This window comes from Argentina silus (assembly GCF_951799395.1).
Source record: "Argentina silus genome assembly, chromosome: 18".
Classification (NCBI taxonomy): Eukaryota; Metazoa; Chordata; class Actinopteri; order Argentiniformes; family Argentinidae; genus Argentina; species Argentina silus.
In genome coordinates this window covers 5,420,333-5,440,456 of record NC_139672.1, presented here as the reverse complement: position 1 = coordinate 5,440,456, position 20,124 = coordinate 5,420,333, and the positions used below count along the sequence as shown (strand labels likewise).

Here is a 20,124-nt window from a genome sequence, read left to right as displayed (position 1 = left end):
AATTAATTATGTTTAGTTCAATTAGGCATCTTAATTACTTTTTCCCACATTAGCCTTAATTCATTTTTTTTTTCTTTATTTGTATAATTACTCTATCTCGTTATACGTTTAACAGTCAGTAATCAAACATCAATTTTGGATTCCTTTTGTTTCATGAATGAAAGCAGTCTTTTCGCGATGATGATTGCCATTGGTCAACGTTGTTAAACCTCGTTTTTCAAAAGAAGACTTCTTCTCGGTCTCTCGACGAGATGGCTTGTTGCTGGTCTCAAACGCATTGGTTGGCAGCTTTTGTGCTGAATTGATGGACATCTCAGTCTGGACCGCTTTGTGGGCTACCGGTTTCTGCCCCGGTCTTTGGGCAATTGCAGGGAAAGAGATCTGCTCCCTTTGAGATTTCTTGTCCTCCCACAATTTGAGCAAACGACGCTGGTTATTTGTCATGTCTTTTAGATTATGCTGCAACGATTGCACCTGATCTTCCAAAAGTGTTTTGGAGGTGACAGTATTTGCCAACTCAGAGGTTAGATCATCAATTGTCAGACTCAATTTGCTGGCTTTTTCAACCAGAGAACTGCACTGACGTTCTTTGTCATGAAAGTCATTTATTATGTCCTTAGTGGTTTTCCCGACGAATTTAGGACTGGTCTCAAGTCCTATATCTTGTCGGAGGGTCTTTACCGTTTTTCGCAGCTCCTTGTTGTCCGAAGTCGAAGTCTTCAGTTTCTGTTTCAGGCCCTCTGTTGATCTCATCCTAGATTCATACTGTCTCAGTTTTTCCTTGAGAATACCCTCTCTGTGCATTGAATCGTCTCTTTCCTTTCTGCATTTCTCCAATAGTTTTAATGTTTCAAATTTTGATGTTTTCTCACCTTTTCCATTCGCAGCCATCCCAGCTCTTTAGTTTCAAAAACCACACATACAACAAAAAAGCATGGCTTAAGATATCCTACAAGTCTTACCCGCTTTAGGTTTCAATGCATAATAAATGTGGTGCCTCTCATGGAAAAAACTAAACATTGAAAAAACTAATTAAAAGCCTATTCCTCCACCTCTATGATGTACCACCCAATGTTATATTCACTTTGCATGCAAGAGCAGTCTCCATGCATGTCCTTTCTGCTTGGACCTAAGTAGTTGACATTCGTCTTTTGAGATTGTCAGAGCCAGCTCCAGTGTAACTCAAAGCTGAGGCTAGAATGACCATTAATTAGGGCACACCATCCCTTTGACACAGTTTCAAGTGACACATTTTTCTATTTTGTTAATTAAATACATGAGCCCTATCCTTCATGGGGAATTATTAAAAACAAATCTTCCTAAATTGTGGGTGAGTTTTGGTAAAATGTGTGTCCCGTTGTGCAGGTATTTAATCTGGGGATATACAGTAAGCTACACTTTCCGTTGTATTTGATCCTGTCGGCACCACAAAGACACTGTAGATTATATCTGTTCACACAACATTTCAGCCAGTTTTCATTGATGCTTTTAAAAAAAACATGAATAGACAAAAGTCCACTCTGGCTGACCTCTAGACGTTGCAATTACTTGTGTCCCTATTGGTTACGTTCTCACCCTTAAATATTTAAACTTTCAAAGAGAGTACAGATGTACTGGCTTACATCAATGTTGTCAATAGCAGACAGACATAAAAAGAACCGCTTCCCCAAAGTCACGTTAGGACAAAGTGAAAAGAATTGATCTGTCATGCCAGATCCTTGGTGTTAGACCAATCACAAAGAGAATGGACACGAATAAACCAAACTAAACATTGGTCACCTCTTAATTAATTAATTGATTCCTATGCAAATCAGAGACCCTATAAAAACAAAGATATTAATTCCAAAATTACATGAAGTATTATCGTTGCATTAAGATGGACTCAATTCAACTTATTGAGTGATTTGTTGATGACATTTTTGCATTTTAGCTAATTTTAAGAGTGTCATAGCAAAGGGTCTGAATACTTATTTCTGTATTTCAATTTTAATAAATTTACTGAAATTTCAAAAAATGTGTTTTCGCTTTGTCATTCTGGGGTATTGTGTGTGGATTGATGGCAAATTATTTTGATTTAATCCATTTTAAATTGAGTATATAACACAACAAAATGTGGAAAAAGTGAAGGGGTCTGAATACTTTCCGAAGCACTGTACTTTCCGAAGGCACTGTAGGTCACCTCTTAATCTGAGAGACAGGACAAAAATCAGCTGATAACTTTAAACCAGAACATTTATTTGAATTTTACTATGAAGGCACACAATTTGGTCCCACAGAGAACTACACAAACTGCACCCCCATACAATAAATAATCATGAAAGGAATTAATGCATTTATGTACCAATCCCATAGTATTTAAATTATGGTGATACCACTGAATAGATATTCTATAAAAAGTAATAATCCATTGACACTGAATATAACTTTGGCATTACATCGAGAGTACATAGTTACATGTACTTTGAGCATGAAGAATACAGTAGTTAGAACCAGATTGATTCGAAGCAGAATAATTGTAGAATGTTTGCCCTTGGGAGTGGTATCAACATACCATAGATGAAATAGCAACTACTTTGTGAAAAAAAAATTAAAAATACAAAGAAGTGTTTCCTAAATTACATTTTTCGTTAAACAGTGTTTGTTCATATCAAGTTCACCTAAATATGTTGTGCAACTATTTAAATAATAACATATCATACTTAAAAAAGGTCTACTAAGTAACACCACGCCCAGCAATATATCTTTAAGGCAGTTTCGAACCCATCCCATTAGAAATAACATGCTACCAGTGTTCATTTTCACTGGTCACACTGCCAGACCACTCACGTACGCTGCGTCTTTAAAGGGCTTAGAAAGACAGGTGAAATCCAGACGGCCCATGACTTCATCGCCACGGCAACTTGATTCTCTCTAATAAGGCAACAGGAGAACCTGCAATTAAAAAGAATAACACATGTATTGGGAAGGTGAAATCATGTAGAGGAAGTCAGGTATCGGATGTTGGGACAGGGTATTGTGGGAAAAAAAAAACATTGACAAAGGTACTTGACTTGAATCGTAGAAAATGTGGAAAAATGTTCTAAAAAATACCTAACCGTGGCACAACCCTGATAATAACTAGCAGACTATGTACATGTACTGCAGGTTGCACTAGTGGCTATATACAATCTATAAAGGGCTATAAGAATGCATTTTATTCCACTACTTGCCTCAAAAGATTGTTCAGTGCGTCTTGGTCGGTGATGCCTTGATTACATCCAACACAGTATCAGGGTGGCGTTCAACGTCTAGTGAACTGAAGAAATAAGCCTGGATAAAAACAACAACAAATCACTTACAGTACAGTAAGAGAGTACAGCACTCCTATTAGTAATTTGGTAAACCTTTCAGACAGTATATCATCAGACATCTTATATATCATCAGACATCTGATACACTCGAGGGACCTGGCTACATTCACACTGGGAAGTGTAGCAACTGGCTGTTTTCCGTGTCTGTTGACAGCCATGGTCATTGTTTCCGACGAGCAGCCACTGGGGTAAAACTAACTTGATACCCTTGGGTATAATCCTTTTACATGTACAGAGCGGACACTTCCAAAATGGCAGTGTAACATAACATCTAAGATCAAATGCAGCTAGTTGGGTCAATGCATTGACATGATATAGAGGATATTTAGAACATAGAACATTAGTTCACTTAGCTGATCGAGTCATTGCATATGCCAGGGGAGGGTTGCCAGGTAAAGTAAATGTATTAACATGTCAATAATGATTGCAGGTAAGAATATCATTGTACGGTAATACACTCCCCTGTATCCCAGTACATATAACAATAAAAGTTTAACTAGATCAACACTGACTTAACTAAAACTCACAAAACCGTACCTTACAACCAAAAGCCAGCAGGATATGAAGAGACACAATGGCTGACATGATCGCTATGGCAACTCTGGGATGGTCATCCCTGACTGCGGGCCAAAAGGTCAACGCCAGAACTGAGCCAGAGAGACAGAGAGCCACCACAATGGAGCACCATCTCACCCCCTCATATGGTAAGATCCACAGCACCTGACATCAACAACATTTAACAAAACCATTTTAGTGCTTACAATGGATTTACTTCTTCTTGCTGAAACAATACAGAATGTATTAATAACACAGTCATATATCTTCCTGTTGTATATGAATAAATGGTAACCGCAACCATTGGAAACACTGAATATTATGACTGGAAGTGTCATTTATTTTACTTTGACACACAAATCACATCAACGCAAAAAGCCACATACTATAGTAAAATACAAAATGAAGGTTCTCAACCAACCACGGCTGGTATATAAATGGCGAGGGAATATCCATAGACACAGACAATCTCCAGGAAGGAGTAGGACACCAAGTTCATGACTTTGGTGTTTCGCCACAGCAAGAGACCCCAGAGGGCAAGAGGCACCAGCCATGCGTAGCTGTAGATCGCCGTTGCCGCTATGGTTACTAAAAAATAAATAACAGTTATTATATACAGTACATTAGTGGATAGAATGCTTTTTATCTTTTTCAAAACTCATTGGGGTTGTGTTTCCTCTTGACTGGGTCGTATCTGTTTTGCCAGCTGCACATGACAGAGTGTGAGCTTTGGAATGAACTGGACTCTACTTACCCGTCCGAAACTCTGGCACGTATTTATACTTTGGTTGACCCAGGTGCACAAGGAAGTTTGATATGTTTCCACTTATGGCAATGGTGAAGACAAGAGTGGCACAGATCCAGAAAGGTCCTGAGAGCACAGACATCCACATCCAGGTATTCAAATACAGAACATGAGAGGTTGCTTTGTCCAATGAAAACTAATACTCTCGTTGAAATGCTCACCATAGAGATCAGGATTGCTGCGGATATATTGACGAACAAAGTTCTTTCCTGGCCATGGCAATAGTGATCCAATGATTCTATCCTTTACCTAGGGGAAACATGAATAATTACAATATAGAAATGTAATGTAATCAACAGCTCAATGTGGTATCCTATGTTTGTCAGATTCAATTCAGATTGATGTCAGAAAACATCATAAGTTATCATGAGAAACAACTTAGTGATTAAAGTGTACTACCTGATGGGTCTCAACATCAAAAAATGTTTGATAGTAATCGAAGGTCCAGAAAGGGGCACTTTTCTTCTGACCAGAGAGAAGCTAAGAGAAAAATACCCTCACATTTAACACACAGAGTACGCAGTAAAACACTCCACAATCTAACACATAATTGATGGGTTATCATCACACACATTACTGGGACACGGCATGGGATACATAGGATTATTTATTATTATTATTATTATTATTATTTATTTTTATTATTATTTTCTCTTACCTCAGTCCTGTCGTCATTGGCCAGTGAGTCCTCGTCGTCCTCACGTGGAGTCATCGCGCCAAGTCTTTGTTGCTTCTGTGGTTTGTGACCCGTGTCCTCAATGCTGATTGTTGTCGCATCCCTGTTGCCTCCCAGTAGGTTTTCATCATCTTCAAATTCTAATTTATTGTTACAAAAGGGACAGAATAAGGCATTATCATAACCCAAGACTGTGCCTCAGCATTGAAATCATGAAGATATGATGATAGGAAAAACCTTTAATGGCCAAGTTCATACAAGCTGCAATAAATCATTTGGATACAATTTGAGTAGAGAATTAGAGCTCATCATGCTGACCTTGAAACTGCAAGTGGAAATCACTTGTAGTCGCCATTCAGGAGATTGTAGGTTCACTGTTGGTGGAGTAAAATGTATTAAAGTTTAATGACAGAATAGCGCTAGCCGATATGGAGCTGTAGCTTGTACAATACATACAGTACATGGATGGGGACAATCGAGGTCAATGTGATTCATCACTGAGTTGCTGTTTGAGAGGTTAGTTTAGATAATCAAGCAAGTCGAAGTCGCTGCCAGAATTGGCTTTGCTTCACCAACCACTGCAACGTCTGCATGCCATCACACATTCATTTAGGGGCCATATGCATTTGCCAGGCATGTCACAGTACAATTTCATTTGGTTACGTTTTGAACTATTCGACCCAAACCCGTAGTAAACGGACGTTTCGCGTGGAGTTACTTTACTAATCTAACCATCCGTCCAATATCATAAAAGTCCACTTTACCCTCAATCACAGTTCTTGTACAGCACAGCAGACAGGATGAAGCTCGCTGAACTGTAAACAATACACAGCTCCCTCTTCCGGTTATGTTTATTTTTCTAAATAAAAGTCTATTGATCTGATTTGCAAACCCACTGCTCACCACGATGCAAATCCTCAATTTATGAACATTATTTTGTTGATGATGATTAAAAAGGCCAACTGGGGATACAGGTGGAGCGCACGAATGGCTCTGTCTTGCCTAAAAGTGCTTGCCTCATAAATAAACATTGGACTTTTGTTTTGACAGCAAACAGGAGGACAGTATGCGGACGTTCGTTCATCGCCGCGCAGCTGCTGGCGCCTGGCGGTCGAAATGAACCACAAGCAGCTTACTTACTAGTTACTTACTTGCTTGACATGATTGTCTGGTCGAATAATAATTTAGGTTAGAAGGTTACAATATACTTTGGGAAGGCGCTCTCGTATTAACGACGTTTTGCGAAATGGGCGACTTTGACTCTAGCACGATTTATGTCCGCGAGAGAGGACAACTTCGCCGTGTCAATGACATTGTGCTTGCGGAAACGAAGCCCCCATCATCATCATCATCGTCATCATCATCACATTGTAGAAGAACAAATCCTCTGGCGCTGAAAAAGGAACATTTCGTTTTCACTTACAACAAAGAAGGCAGTCTGAGATACTCAGCCAAATCGCTTTACGATATCTCTTTGCTGTTCATAGCTGACAACATCCATTATGTCGACTCCCTCGTTGGCTTCCCAGAACAAGTGGGTGATAGAATCTTTGCCGCAGCTGAAGAAAAACTAATATTCTCCGATCCAGATACTGCGCCCAGGGCTCTGCAAGTATTCAGCGACGCATATGGGGAAATTGTTCTTGGTTCACTTTGTTTACGAAATAGGTAAACGCCCCCCACAGCCACCTGCTTATCTCCCATGATGAGTAGTGACACTCGATTCACCATCAACTGTCATCATGTAACCTGCAACTCATTTTCTTTCTACAGGTTTCCCTTACTGTCTGAAAAGCTGGAAGAAATCAAAACGTTCCATAGTTTGAAGTGCCTGGATCTCTTTGGATGCAGACTGGGAGACAGTCACGACATTTTCCAACATCTCACATCCGACTCATTGTCCAGGTAAGATGATTTTAGTAATCACTAGAGCTGGTGTGAGAGAGTGACATTTTAAAGGTTTTCAATTCCCTAAAGCCTTTTTATGCCATTGTTTTCTCAGAAGCCTTGTTCAGCTATTCCTTGGAGGAAACAACCTGTCAAACATGGGCATACAGAGACTGACTACACCTATCAGGATGATGAAGAGAGGACTGAGCAGCCTGCAGCTACTGGATCTGTCCTGTGAGTCACTGTAGTGTTACTCAACTCTGATCGTGGGGATCCACAGGGTGCGCATGCTTTTGTTCCAGCCCACGTCCATTGATGGACCATGGTGCAGAGAAGATGGGATAAGGCTGTGTTCATGTGGATGACCTGTACCAGCAATGATGTGTGGCATGACTGTCTTTTCGCTGTCCCACAGATAACCCCATCACTGAGAGGGCAGTTGGATATCTTACATGCTTCCCAAAACTACAAGGGCTTGACATGTCAGCTACTAATGTGAAAGTAAGAAAGTTGTTTCCTGGAACTCACACTGTATACCTTTCAGTTGTGTATGTAATCAAAGTCAAACTGACGTTTCTTTCTCTCCCAGCTTGATACGTTTCTCAAGCAAACCCTGTGGGATGCGATGGGATTAGTTCTGTCTGAGAAACCCCTGGAGGCCTTGGATCATTCATGTTGTAAAACAGAAGGTTGGGCAGAACAGGTAAAGCTCCTCAAACTCTGTTGTCATAAATATACTGTGTCATGAACATAGACTGTGGACAGATGCAATTGCTTTTTAAACTTGTATTGCTGTACCTATTCACTGTATCAACAAGTATATGAATAACACATTTAATTTGATTGCGTATTCATTCATAACAGGTAATAAATCAGTGGGAAATAAGTGCGACAGAGCTGCCAAAACAAAAGAAGGTCCAAGAGTCAAGAACATCAGCAGCTCGCTTTTGTGAGTTTATGTATCGTCTCTCTGCAGTGGCCAGCTGGGTCTTATCTAGGGGTGCAGTCAGTTGACAGAGATGATGTGACACAGAAACCTACTGGTTCCCAGTATACTATTTCCAGTCCCATTGTTATCTCCTGTCTAACATTCATCTTGTGCTCTCCAGTCGGCAGGCAGAAGTTTGTCCGAGGAGTGCTGGCTGCATCGCCGTTGGTATGGGACAAAGATGAAGATGACAAGAGGGAGAGGATACATTTTTGTAAACCAGCAACAAGCATCCAAACACATCAGACTCGACTCACAGAAAACGTCAAGAAAAGGCCACGTAAATCAGAACATGACAACAGTGGTCGTCACAGCCCTCCTGCAAAACGAGTCTCTTCTCCATCTCTCACAGCGGAGGACTTGGACCTGCTCAACAGCTACTGAAGCATGCATCTAGGGTGCATTTCACTCAGGGCAGGGACCAACTTCTTCCTTTTGATTTGTTTGGCTGTTGAATAGCCAATCTTCTTGCTTTCGCTACCGCCAAGCGTTTCCAGGCTGAGGTGCAGAGGAATCTCAATACTCTTAGTATTTTATTGGCCACATTACTGAATGAAGTATGATGTACTTTTACAAATAAAGTTCTGTATTTTGTAAACATCTAGTTTCATATCATTCACTGTCTCTGGTATTGGGGGTATTGGAGCAAGCAGTCTAGCTGGGTTTTGGAGCAGGCAGTCTAGCTGGGTTTTGGAGCAGGCAGTCTAGCTGGGTTTTGGACAAACATACTCGTCTGACCAATCGGAGCAGTGCTGCCGGCCATCTCTGCATAGACTACGGGGGATGCAGGTGCAGTACTGGAAATCCACTGGAATGCAGGACCACCATCCCACCCCACAGTTGGAGGGGCAGCCAGCATCTGTTGGGGAAGATGGGGTTAATGAGCATCTTAATTAAAGCCAATCAGAGTAGACTACATACAGTATCAAAATGTTGGTTATTAAAAAAATAAAAAAATAATAGTAAACTCACAGGCTCCGATTTCATCAGAGCAGTCTCCACAGTCATTGATGTGGTTGCATTTTTTGTCAATAAAGATCCAGAACTTAGGGTTTCCGCATTGAACCACAAGATTCCCTGGGAGATTGTTGGGTAGATCACCTGAAAAACATGTGAATGCATTTGCATACAGTACACATTATCGTCTTGCTGTAGTTGATGATACTGTTCGGCTTACAGTATGGTGACTTGATAAACCCCAATATAGTGGTTTGGGCCATTAGAGGCTGCAAGTTATAATTATTGCAAGTGTTAATTATTACTGCACATGTCTTTTTCCTCATCAGCTCCGCTGGGGCAGTTCACTACTCCGTTACAGACGTCTGAGGGTGGGATGCAGGTCAGCCGGTCATCACATAGGAAGCCTGTCCCATTATGTACTGTCCTGCATGTCCTGTCCACTGGGAGGGCATTAAAAACCTCATTATACAGTGAAAATCCATAAATCAGTGATCGTCATTTCTGGGTTCTAACATGATGATCCAGCAGAATCCCATATCTTACCAGGCGGACGTTTGGGGATGCCGAAGACCAAAGCGAGCACAAGTCCTATGACCGCCAAGGCCAGACCTAACAGCACGATACTAGAGATACAGATAGCTCTTCTGCTGCAACACCGACAATTGCTGCATTCGCCACAGCTGTCTAGGGACAGTAAGGAGAAAGCTTTACTTGTTAGAACCTGCCCAGCTCATAGGACAGAGGTCCGGTTCTATTTCAGGTTAGGTAAACAACCACTAATGATCGAGCAGACAGTGGTACTTATGTCTGAGTCCCTGAGATAGATAAGTCCTACACACACATTCTAAGCTATGTTGATTTCTATGTGACAGCTACATCAATCGTGATAGTCTTACCAGTGGAGGCTGGTGGTAGAAATTGGAGGACAGGCTCATTGTAATGCATGGAATGGAATAAGGAATAGTATCAAACACACACTCATTCCATTCCATATTTTTATGAGCCTGTCCTCCGATTTTTACCTCCACCAGTCTCCCCTGAGCCTTACCCTCCTCAATTGTTGCAGTTGACCCAAAACAATGGCTGTCAAACAGTCTCTGACATGGAACAAAAAAAGGGACACATTAATCTTCTTAGAAACATTGGCTACAGAGGGCAGAGATTAATTCCAAATGAATGTTTTCCATTTCAGTTTTTACTAAAGTACACTCACTTTTCCTGAGTATAGTGAATACTAAACTGAAAATACTACAAGCACATTACCTTCTGGGGATAGGTCCTGTTAGATTTCATGTTTATTTTCTCAATAGATCTGCTGTTTTCTCCAGATTAGTATTCTTCTTGTCTTCAACATGATCTCTGTGAACTCCAGCACAGCAAAACAAGACGTTTATATGATTGGGAGGGTCAGTTAGTCACCTAGTTACCTCTTGAGCATTGTGGAAACAGTTTCCTGTATGCCAGATCAGACATGCCCAAAGAGACAAGGACAAACAACTTTTTTCTTTGCTCAGTGTATTGTAGTGGAATGGGCATCAAACTTAATGGACCAAAGCTTAAATGCGGAAATAATTTTCAGTGACAGTTTACAAGGGACTTCTTGGAAACTCACACCCTTCAGGAGTTTTTCCTAGCATGATCAATTAGAAAAAAATAAAAAACATTACAAGTAAATATCAGCCATGGTAGGCCTATAGTTGGGAATGCTATTTTATCCATTAAAATAATGCATGGACAACAAGTGGTTGAATCAATCTTGTTTATTTCTGAACCATTTTAATAAGGAGAAAGCACAAGAGTGAAGTCATAAATACCAAATGTCTATAACTGATTGAGGGCATAGTTTGCCTTATTGTATAATTTATCCAATTAATGGGGGGCATGGCCCTCCTCTATCCACAGCAGAGTAAACAAAAACACAATTATTAAAGGGGTGGACATCAGTATAAGCACAGCCCGTTACAAACCCAATTAATTTAAATCAAATATTCAGGGTTTCTGTTCTGAATGAAACCTACACTTCAAAGTCGCAAACAGTTCATCAACACAGCATAACTCAAGATAAAGTAAGCACATCAAAAGAGGGTCTTAGACAACAAAAAAGGAAAGACAATCCTAAAAAGATAATCGAATTGTGCCATCACTATGATAGTATAATGCCTCAATTATACCAATATACAGACAAAAAATACCACTCCCCACTACTCCAGTTTTCAAAGCTTTAAAGGGGAACACACCAAAAGTCATAGAAAATGTGCTGGAAGCAGTTATAACCATTTAGACTGCAAGGGTCAGGTGCTAAGGAGTAAGACTAACTTCTGATTCCTCAAGAATATTTTTGTTCTGCCATATTGGTTTGGCTCCTAAATATTGGACTGATCGAGGTTGACTTTGGAAGGGAGGGGTCCAGCCTCTTCCTCTTGTCCTGCAGAGGTGATGATCACCAGAGAGGATGCTGGGTAAGGGGTCAGCTTCTGCTCCTTTGAATACTCCATATCGCCATAGATGCTCAGTTTCTGAGATCAAAGAGAGAAAAGTATTTTCATACATTGGGAATGAATATTTTACACATTTGAGAACATTTGTTTGAACAGACCTTTTTCAAACAAGGCACACATGGACTTTCATGTACACTCTCACTAAAACCACCTTAGTGATGTGTAGGCTGAGATGTGCAGAGAGATTTGGACATGTTGTAATCTAGAATGAAGTGGGACTGACCTCAGCTGGTACATATTGGTCTACTGCAGTTGCCACAGTAGCACAGCAAATCCAGATCAGAACCAGGACAGACAGGATCAGGGTTGTGGTTAGAATCCATCCTGGAAGCCAAGGGTTCCTGGGGAGGAGGATGGGATAGTGAGGCCATACATTTTTCATTTACTTAATTATTGCCTTCTCTCTCTCTGACTGTCTGTCTGCCTGTCTGTCTCATTTGCTCATCGGCTACTGAAAGCAAATAGCCCATGTATTGCCTGAGACACACATACCTACCTAAAACCTTGTCATCTGTCAATGTACCTTGAGAGACAGCTGAAGAGGTTGTAGTCATCCTCTGTGACGCTCCGGTCCATAAACATGTCCCTGTCCCTCTCCTGGATGAAGCTGCGGTGGTAGTCCTTGTAAACTGGGCTGTTCAGGCCTTGATCTTGAATTGAATTGAGATTGACATTTAAAATGGTATAGTTATTTACCCCTGAAACATTGTGCTACTATTTAAGAGAATCCAAATCCATTGTATGGGTACAAGAGAAGTGAGGAGGGCTTACATGTCTTCTGTGATTCACCCTTGACTTCTTCTTTCTGGAGCTCAAACTGGGGAAGGAACTGCACTGGTTCAGTCTGTCAATAAAAACAAAACAAAATTGAAATACCACATTTTTTTAATCCCAAAGTACAACAATTATTGAGCTGAGGTTGCTTGGCAGAAGACGTTACCTGGAATATGACGACTTTCCCGTCGTCTGCCTGAAGGTAGAACGTCCATGAGGAGGTAATGAAGTTGTGGGCTTGACTCATGACATCGTCCCAGAATCCTCTGACCAGGGTCAGGGGGTACAGCATGTGGATCCTGGGCATCATGGCCACCAGCTGTGAGACCACAAAACATAGTTTTAAGTTTATTCAATCTTCAAACTGTGTAAACTGCCCTTCTTTCTAATGCTCATTCAGGCGGATATGAGTATATATTGAGTTATGAGTGTAACTAACCACAATTTGCTTCCAGGATAAGTGTCACTCTACCTGTTCTTGTCTTTGCTCAGCGAATGGCAGTTGACTTTGGCAGCCCAGATTACATGCGTACTGCTCGTCAGACTGGGTGTATGCCTCTTGGCAAGCTACAGTAGAGGAATCAGGAAATTGCAACTTACAAACAACATAACACATTCCATTTCAGCCAGACCATAAATGGCAGGACAAAATATTATTGATACCCTTTACCTAGCCTTGCAAATATGTTAATCATAATAATGCATAGTTAGTTTACAGTCTCCTGTAGCTAATGTTTAGGATTTCTATTTTATGATGGATGGATGACTGCATGATACTGCGCATCAGGGCAGACAATATGACAATCATCTTACTTGATTCACACTCCGATTTAGTTTGATTCAGATCTTCAGTGTCACCCACAAACTGGCAGATCGAGAAAAGACGACAACCCCTCTGACAGGCGTACAGTTCCTCCTCCTACAAAACAAAAATGATTAAACCCATTTCTTGTAACAGGAGTCGGGATACAAAAAGAAACATGCGACATGGCTAGAAACATGCGATATAGTCAACGATGGGCATGGCCTAGTCAGCAATTTACTTTCATCTTAACATCAGATATTTCACTATAAACAACCTTGCAATGTAAATTACAATAGGCAAACGTTACACTGTTGGAATTGCACGATTCTACCCGCTTACATAACGCTAGCTAATTATTATAAAGCCATGGCACAGATAAACCAACGCTAGTACTGAGGAAATAGCTTTCTTGTCACTCACCCGGGGATAAGTGTGCAAACTGTATGTCATTTGACATGTTTTGTGGCAAGATGCTGTATTTCCCAAAACGCCATCAAATACATCCGAAGATGCTGAATTGCATGCAAGCACGAGACACAGACTCACTATAACATCAAAGGACCTAAACGTCCCCATTTTAGCCTGCCTGCCCTGCGAAAATCTAAACAAACAACAAGCGACTATCCTTCTTCTTCCTTGTTCTTGCAATCTCGCGCGAACGCAACTTTGTCACGCAAACCAAACAGGAAGTGAGGAGGACGCAGTGGGACAAGAGTGAAAGCAGTGATGAAGAGCACAAAAATGACTTATTTTAATTATTTGTTCATTTAGGAATAGTAACTAATTGACAATGGACAAATTCGTCGTGCGGCAACCAACGGGGGGCATACCCAAGGAAACAAAGGGTACAGATAAGGTTTATCGACAAACAACCATTGAGTCTTTACGGGTAAGTTTATGTTATTGTTGTAGCTCTCCCAACTCTCAGCAAGCCAATGAATTATGTTAATATGATAAGCGTGAACGTAAAAGGCATGAATACCATTTTTACTACGTGTCTCCAAACCAGAGAGTGGTTGTAATAGAGGACATTGAGCGATTCAAGTCGATGCTGGAGCTGCCTGGACAGACAAAGGAGAACCTGTTGGATGCCTTGAAAGAGTTGAACAAGAAAATACCTTCCAGAGAGGTGCTGAAGTCAACAAAAATAGGTAAGAGCCAGCTCTCTCTGTCTGAGAACTTAGAACCCGCTCAGACACTAGTGCATGCCCTTTGAGAATCAACTTACAGGCAGGCAAACCTTTTTTCCCCCAAAGGTCACACTGTTAACAAGATGCGCAAGCATGCAGACCCTGACGTGAGGTCGCAGGCGGCAGAGGTTTACACTCAGTGGAGGACCTTCATTGAAGAAAATTCCAACAAGCCCTCCATAGAAGTACGATGTGACAAACAGTCTGAGGGCCTCAGAAACAATGCCCGGAGACTCCTGTCTGAAGCACTGGAAGTAAAGGTGAGAAGTGTTTGCCTGCGGGAAAAAACCCAAAAACATTTTGGACATTGACAGACATGGAGGTACATGCAGTATATTACCTTTGGCACCATACTTTTCTGTGCTGAAACAATCTACCCTGTGGCTCTTTAGTTGTATGTTCTGTACTGATTGTTTCTCAGTTCCTTGTGGTTAATTTGATGTATCTGATCTAACCCTCTCAGGCAGACAGTGGGCTTGTGGAGAACATAGAGAGAGAGGTGTTCCACAAGAGCTCACGGCTGGTCAGTGGCTCCTACAGACGGACTGTAAGGGCGCTGGTTTTTGCCCTCAAACACAAGCCTGAGGTCAGAGTGCAGGTGAAGGACAGCAAGATCTCCGTCAACCAGCTGGTTACCAACTACAAGAAATAACCTCAGAGCCAAAATGCCTTTATAAGACTCAATGAAATGCCAGAGAGACTGGTGGGTCTGGCATAGACTTTGGTAACTGTTGCCTTTTTTAAATTATGAAAGCACATAGTTGTTTCCGTCATTACCTCTGTTGATTGTTGTTTTTTAATTGTTTTTTATCCCTCACATTTATTTATACTGTGGTAAAGTGAGCTCTGTGCTGGTGTTTTCATTGAATAACATGTAATGAATGATATAACATAATTGTGATATTAAAGTATTTTTAAACTGAAATAAAGAGATTCAGTATATCCTTTTTGTGTTAAATGAATATATGGCTGCTCTAGCACCTGTGCCTCAGCATTTCTGATGAGTTGTACATTATTGCAGTGCTGTCAATTGAAATGGTTAGACATGGTGGAGTACAATTGCCTTGTGCACCAGTGTAGCTTTGTGCGCATACACAGAATCAGCACATGCATGTTTTATTATAAAAAAATAGATTGACATTTAAAAATAGACATGTTCTATTGCTTATCCTGTGCCACAGTGTCTTTGGGGAAGTTGCAGGGGGGGAACACCCCTAAAGCAGCACAAGCCATATAACCGCTATCAACATGAGGACAACAGCCAGCACGCAGATACTGATGAAGACTATGTCACTGGGGTCATGAGGTTCAGATTCTTCCTCCTCTCCGCCCCCGCCCGTGGAAGTCTCCGCCTGGCGGGCTAGCTCGTTGAGCCGGTGGCGTTCCTCTGTGGATATGATGGCCACGGTGGCCATCTTCCGCTGGGCATCGCACTGCACCTCGTACTCCTGAACGCTCTGCTGCTTCCCGTTAGAGAAGTCGATGTAGAGCGTGTTCACCAGCATGGTGATGTTCCGACGTTTCTGCAAGGGGTCAGGGGTCATACAGCTCATGATTTTACAGACTACCTTGATGTTGACAATTACAGTAATTGTTTTCTTTTGCTGTTGTTATCTGTATCTCAACTCTCAGTACAATTTTAATCTTATGGCATTTCACAGTAAATGTTTATTTTAGATCAAAGATCCCAATTTGACAGAGGTCTCAATGAAAATGAGTGCACAGTGGTGGGTTTTGAACTTTAGACTGGCTATGTTAACAAGTATTATTAGATTTGTGTTCTGTGTTAAGAGTTTTGAAAGTTGAGCACAAGTCTGATATTAGCAACAAATCAATCTGAAAAACTGTAAAATCTCTCAATCCTGCAAGTCTTTCTTTCCACTTCCATTGTGTTTACAATGAGACAGATGTAATGAATTATAAAACACAAAGTAAACTATAAACTTTCTGAAGATTACTTGTCATGCACATGAGGGTAGGAGGAGGGCATTAGAATGCCTGGTTACCTGTCCAGCAGTGCCACAGTTGACAAAACGGGCCAGGATCTTATAGGTTGTGGCTGTCAGCTGGGCTGCACATGATGGGTTCCCCAGGTAGATGCTCTCTCGATCCAGCTGAGGCAAAGACTGCTGGGATATCTGAATGGAAAACTCTGTCCTTGTGCAGCTTATGTTCACTGGTACCACTTGGATCAAAGGGATACAGACACAAACACTCAGATTAGCAACTAGTTCGACATCAGCCAAATTAGGAGTATGTTCGACTGAAAAGATGATCACGAGTACTGAAATATGCCTATGCAAAAAGTTTTGAATATAAATGTTTTGAATAAAAATGTTTGCTTTTTACCCTTTAAGTTGCCCGATTGGTTTTACATGTACAGTTTATGATACCTTAGAAGACAGCGTAGAAGAGCAGACACTCACCTCCTGTGTAGGAAGCAGAGAACCCCTTATACGCTGAGTTTCGGTCAGTGTTGAGGACAACCAGCAGCTTGTTACCATTGGAGATAATAGTAGGTGGCTTCTCCGAGCCACACCAGCGCCCCAGCAATGTGTCCCTCTGGCTACTCCCATCATACACTGCAACAGAGTCGTAGTCACACTTGTCTGACAGACTGTTCTGGTCCTCCAGCTCCATGGCCAGGAAGAAGAGCTTGATCCGGTACCCGTTTGCCAGGGTGATGGTCCAGTGGCAGTTGATGTTGTTGGGGTAGATGTTGGGATAGTGTGGGCTGGTGAAGTTTCCATTCACAGCTGAAAGGAGCTGCTGGCATTCTCCTATCAAACATACAGTGTGGGCAAAACAGGTGTCAGTTAATAGCTCCTCTTTTTAATACAGTAATTCAAAAGCAAGATAAGGACTCTAAAAAGCTCAGTAGAAGTAAGTACTGTATATCCCACTTAACTGTTTCAACTGCCAATCTAAACTACGTACACCTATCAGAGGTATTTACAGTATCAAGACTTTACATATTAGAGGATATCAACTGCCATTACCTCAACCAACAACAGTGGGGTAGTCAGGAGGAGGTGATTTTTAGGAGACACAGAAGACAAAGACACCCACCATCTTACCTGAGTAGTAGTATGCCTTGAACCCCCGTCCCCCGATGTTGAAGTCGGACTTGAAGACCACCAGCAGTTGGTTGGAGGTAGTGACCGTGTTGGGGGGCATCTCCCCGCCACAGTAGTTCCCCAGGTGTCGGTGTGTGACGGTGGGGCCATCGAAGAGGGCGACAAAGTCAAAGTGGCAGCCTTCGTTGTTCTCCAGTTGGAAATCAAGGAAGACCAGGCTGACCACACTACGGTTGGACACATGGATGGTCCAAGAGCAGTCAGCATTATTGCTGTACTCCCGGGGGTAGCCTGGGCTGGAGATGATACCTGACAGGCCGGTCAGGACCCCTCCGCACATGTCTGGAGAGAGAGAGAGAAAGAGAGTGTGTGTGTGTGTGTGTGAGAGGGAGAGAGAGAGAGAGAGAGAGAGAGAGAGAGAGGGTGGGGGGGGGGGGGGGGGGGGGGATAATCAACAATCACCAAATAAGCCAGGTCATGTGCAGGATCTGACCCGTCAAGTTAATTAATCCATTATTACATCATGCAACCTAGCATCTAGGTACTTAATCAGTCCAAATAAGGTGGTCCCACATACCCCTTCTATTCAATTACATTATGGTCTGTTTGGTTACATAAAAACAGCAAACACCAAAGCTCTCCAGGAAAGTGAATCATTGATTCCCTATATCCATACTGTTGTAGATTGTTAGACATCACCTTTCCTGTAGCCTACAGAGAAGCCCCGATGAGCCACATGGCGGTCAGAGTGGAAGATGATGGACATGACATTCCAGGAGGAGGTGAACTGGGGAGGGGAGATGTCACCACAAAAGGCCCCTAGGAGGTTCCCCTCATCCTCCGAGATGCCATTGTAGATCTTGATGTAGTCATAGGCACAGTTGGCATGGTATTCCAACTCAAAGTGGTGGAAGGTGAGGAGGACGGAGGAGCCTTCAGCCACCACGATCAGCCAGACACACTCAATGTTGTATGGGTACAGGCCAGGGAAGTTGGGGCTGGATATGTTGCCAGAGGAGGCAGACAGGATTCCACCACATTTGACACCTTAAAGTTGAAGAAATAAAAGTTATCTATGTGGGAATATATATATTTGGTTCATTTTACGAAATGAAATAATTTGAAAACATGCTATTTGTTGAAGTATGCCCTGCTATTTGATCAACTTTTATACCCTGAATAACTCAGATGAAATTAGCATGTTTGGTCCTTTTGAAGACATATTATGTAACAACTTTGTATGTGTTCCATATAATTCAATACCTGTAGATATGTGAGCTATTACCAGCATTGGCAAAACAATATAAACCACAGTTTACACATGTGTTTTCACACTGTTTATTTCTATAAATCACCATTCCAGATATTAAAGCCAGAATTGTTTTATTGATTAGCTGTGTTGCAGTGAGGGTTAACTGTTGATTGATTAACAATTAGCCTATATTCTGTTTCATTCTTTCATTATGGCATTGAACCACCTGCCATAATTGTATTCAAACCTGAAACAAATTTATTGGTTTTTAACATTGTTTTACATTGTTCAAAGTTGCCTAGATTACCCAATGCATAAAACAATATCAATAATAATCAATCCCATCATATTTAGGCAAAACCCCATTCACATGAAAAAAACATAACTCACCTTTTTTAGGGACGGCCTTGCCAACGACTAACAGTAAATGAATCAGTATAGCCATCCTGAAAGTCATGTTGTTATTGTCAGTTCTGTTATTGTCACGCTTCAGATATAGCACAATGGCAACTGAGAAAGGCAACGGCAATGTCAGTGCCTGTACAGCCCTGGGACGAAGGCCGAGGTGGCAGTAGAGGTAATAGAACGTTGAAAAATTCATCCCCAGCTTGAATGAGAACCTAGAAACCCGATAGGCGGTCCACCTTTTGCCTCCTTCGCTAAATTTTAATGACCGCTATCGAATGAGCGCGGATGCCTTGTCAGGACACTGTTTGGAGAGATGGCATTCATTTTTAATGACAGTCACCCACACACGGGACACCAGGCAGCTGCCATGGAGCTGATAAATGAGCGGGGTAGAGAGACAGGTGGACAGCCACGTTTATTACCAAAACAAATGTATTCATTGGTAGAAAGACAGGGGTGAAAGAATGACCCAGGTCTTGATGCCATAGAGTAGCTTCCATTGAGTGGACAGACTGGACACATTCACTTGTATTATTTAAAGGGAACTATAATGAAAATATATAACATGTATAGATAAAAGGAGCTCTAGATAAAGGAAGGCGAACATGCAGCATTGAGAGCAACATGCAACATTTAAACCAGAGCCAGAGAGAGAGAGAGAGGGAGAGAGAGAGAGAGAGAGAGAGAGAGAGAGAGAGAGAGAGAGAGAGAGAGAGAGAGAGAGAGAGAGAGAGAAAACTCCCCTCAGCCAGCTGGTTCTAAAGCTCTACATCTCTCCCTTTGAACCCTACACAGCCTCAACACAACACTCAGACAATCTGGCCGAGCCAAATTGAAACAAAACTAAAAGAAAAAGATATCACAAAGTCAACTTGAATGCTATTTTCCAGGGGAGA

At 41.7% G+C, this 20,124-nt stretch overlaps 7 protein-coding genes across 8 annotated transcripts; 2 read left to right on the top strand and 5 right to left on the bottom strand.

The window, feature by feature from the left end:
- Positions 1-129: 129 nt before the first annotated feature.
- Positions 130-891, bottom strand: LOC310819207 (uncharacterized protein; the record flags this gene model as incomplete). The annotated part of the gene is made up of 1 exon (XM_083690451.1): positions 130-891. One exon carries the CDS (start codon positions 889-891, stop codon positions 130-132), a length of 762 nt encoding a protein of 253 aa, XP_083546577.1.
- Positions 892-2,220: 1,329 nt separating this feature from the next.
- On the bottom strand, positions 2,221-6,951 carry yipf1 (Yip1 domain family, member 1). 2 transcript variants are annotated; one of them, XM_083689659.1, is made up of 10 exons: positions 6,810-6,951; positions 5,705-5,760; positions 5,369-5,526; positions 5,110-5,190; positions 4,872-4,959; positions 4,660-4,776; positions 4,327-4,493; positions 3,888-4,070; positions 3,210-3,309; positions 2,221-2,931 (listed from the first exon to the last, which is right to left on the bottom strand). In XM_083689659.1, exons 2-9 carry the CDS (start codon positions 5,739-5,741, stop codon positions 3,223-3,225), a joined length of 918 nt encoding a protein of 305 aa, XP_083545785.1. In that variant the 5' UTR covers positions 5,742-5,760; positions 6,810-6,951; the 3' UTR covers positions 2,221-2,931; positions 3,210-3,222. The 2 variants fall into 2 exon arrangements, with proteins under 2 accessions (XP_083545785.1, XP_083545784.1); XM_083689658.1 differs by lacking the exon at positions 6,810-6,951 and adding an exon at positions 6,151-6,212.
- lrrc42 (leucine rich repeat containing 42) lies at positions 6,486-8,842 on the top strand. The gene is made up of 7 exons (XM_083689657.1): positions 6,486-7,054; positions 7,160-7,291; positions 7,389-7,510; positions 7,692-7,777; positions 7,866-7,979; positions 8,141-8,225; positions 8,386-8,842. Exons 1-7 carry the CDS (start codon positions 6,633-6,635, stop codon positions 8,646-8,648), a joined length of 1,224 nt encoding a protein of 407 aa, XP_083545783.1. The 5' UTR covers positions 6,486-6,632; the 3' UTR covers positions 8,649-8,842.
- A 108-nt stretch (positions 8,843-8,950) lies between these two features.
- Positions 8,951-10,592, bottom strand: LOC310818660 (low-density lipoprotein receptor class A domain-containing protein 1-like). Its single transcript, XM_083689660.1, has 6 exons — positions 10,488-10,592; positions 10,273-10,321; positions 9,768-9,908; positions 9,527-9,664; positions 9,237-9,365; positions 8,951-9,123 (listed from the first exon to the last, which is right to left on the bottom strand). Exons 1-6 carry the CDS (start codon positions 10,515-10,517, stop codon positions 8,969-8,971), a joined length of 642 nt encoding a protein of 213 aa, XP_083545786.1. The 5' UTR covers positions 10,518-10,592; the 3' UTR covers positions 8,951-8,968.
- Positions 10,593-10,969: 377 nt separating this feature from the next.
- tmem59 (transmembrane protein 59) lies at positions 10,970-13,930 on the bottom strand. The gene is made up of 8 exons (XM_083689813.1): positions 13,722-13,930; positions 13,310-13,415; positions 12,969-13,063; positions 12,663-12,815; positions 12,494-12,566; positions 12,246-12,372; positions 11,946-12,063; positions 10,970-11,740 (listed from the first exon to the last, which is right to left on the bottom strand). Exons 1-8 carry the CDS (start codon positions 13,875-13,877, stop codon positions 11,588-11,590), a joined length of 981 nt encoding a protein of 326 aa, XP_083545939.1. The 5' UTR covers positions 13,878-13,930; the 3' UTR covers positions 10,970-11,587.
- Positions 13,931-13,996: 66 nt separating this feature from the next.
- On the top strand, positions 13,997-15,404 carry tceanc2 (transcription elongation factor A (SII) N-terminal and central domain containing 2). The gene is made up of 4 exons (XM_083689703.1): positions 13,997-14,190; positions 14,311-14,452; positions 14,558-14,751; positions 14,955-15,404. The coding sequence occupies exons 1-4, from the start codon at positions 14,092-14,094 to the stop codon at positions 15,141-15,143; spliced, it is 624 nt and encodes a 207-aa protein (XP_083545829.1). The 5' UTR covers positions 13,997-14,091; the 3' UTR covers positions 15,144-15,404.
- A 301-nt stretch (positions 15,405-15,705) lies between these two features.
- cdcp2 (CUB domain containing protein 2) lies at positions 15,706-19,277 on the bottom strand (the record flags this gene model as incomplete). Its single annotated transcript, XM_083689934.1, has 6 exons — positions 15,706-16,014; positions 16,498-16,676; positions 16,918-17,271; positions 17,569-17,910; positions 18,268-18,615; positions 19,211-19,277. 6 exons carry the CDS (start codon positions 19,275-19,277, stop codon positions 15,706-15,708), a joined length of 1,599 nt encoding a protein of 532 aa, XP_083546060.1.
- Between the last annotated feature and the right edge of the window lie 847 nt (positions 19,278-20,124).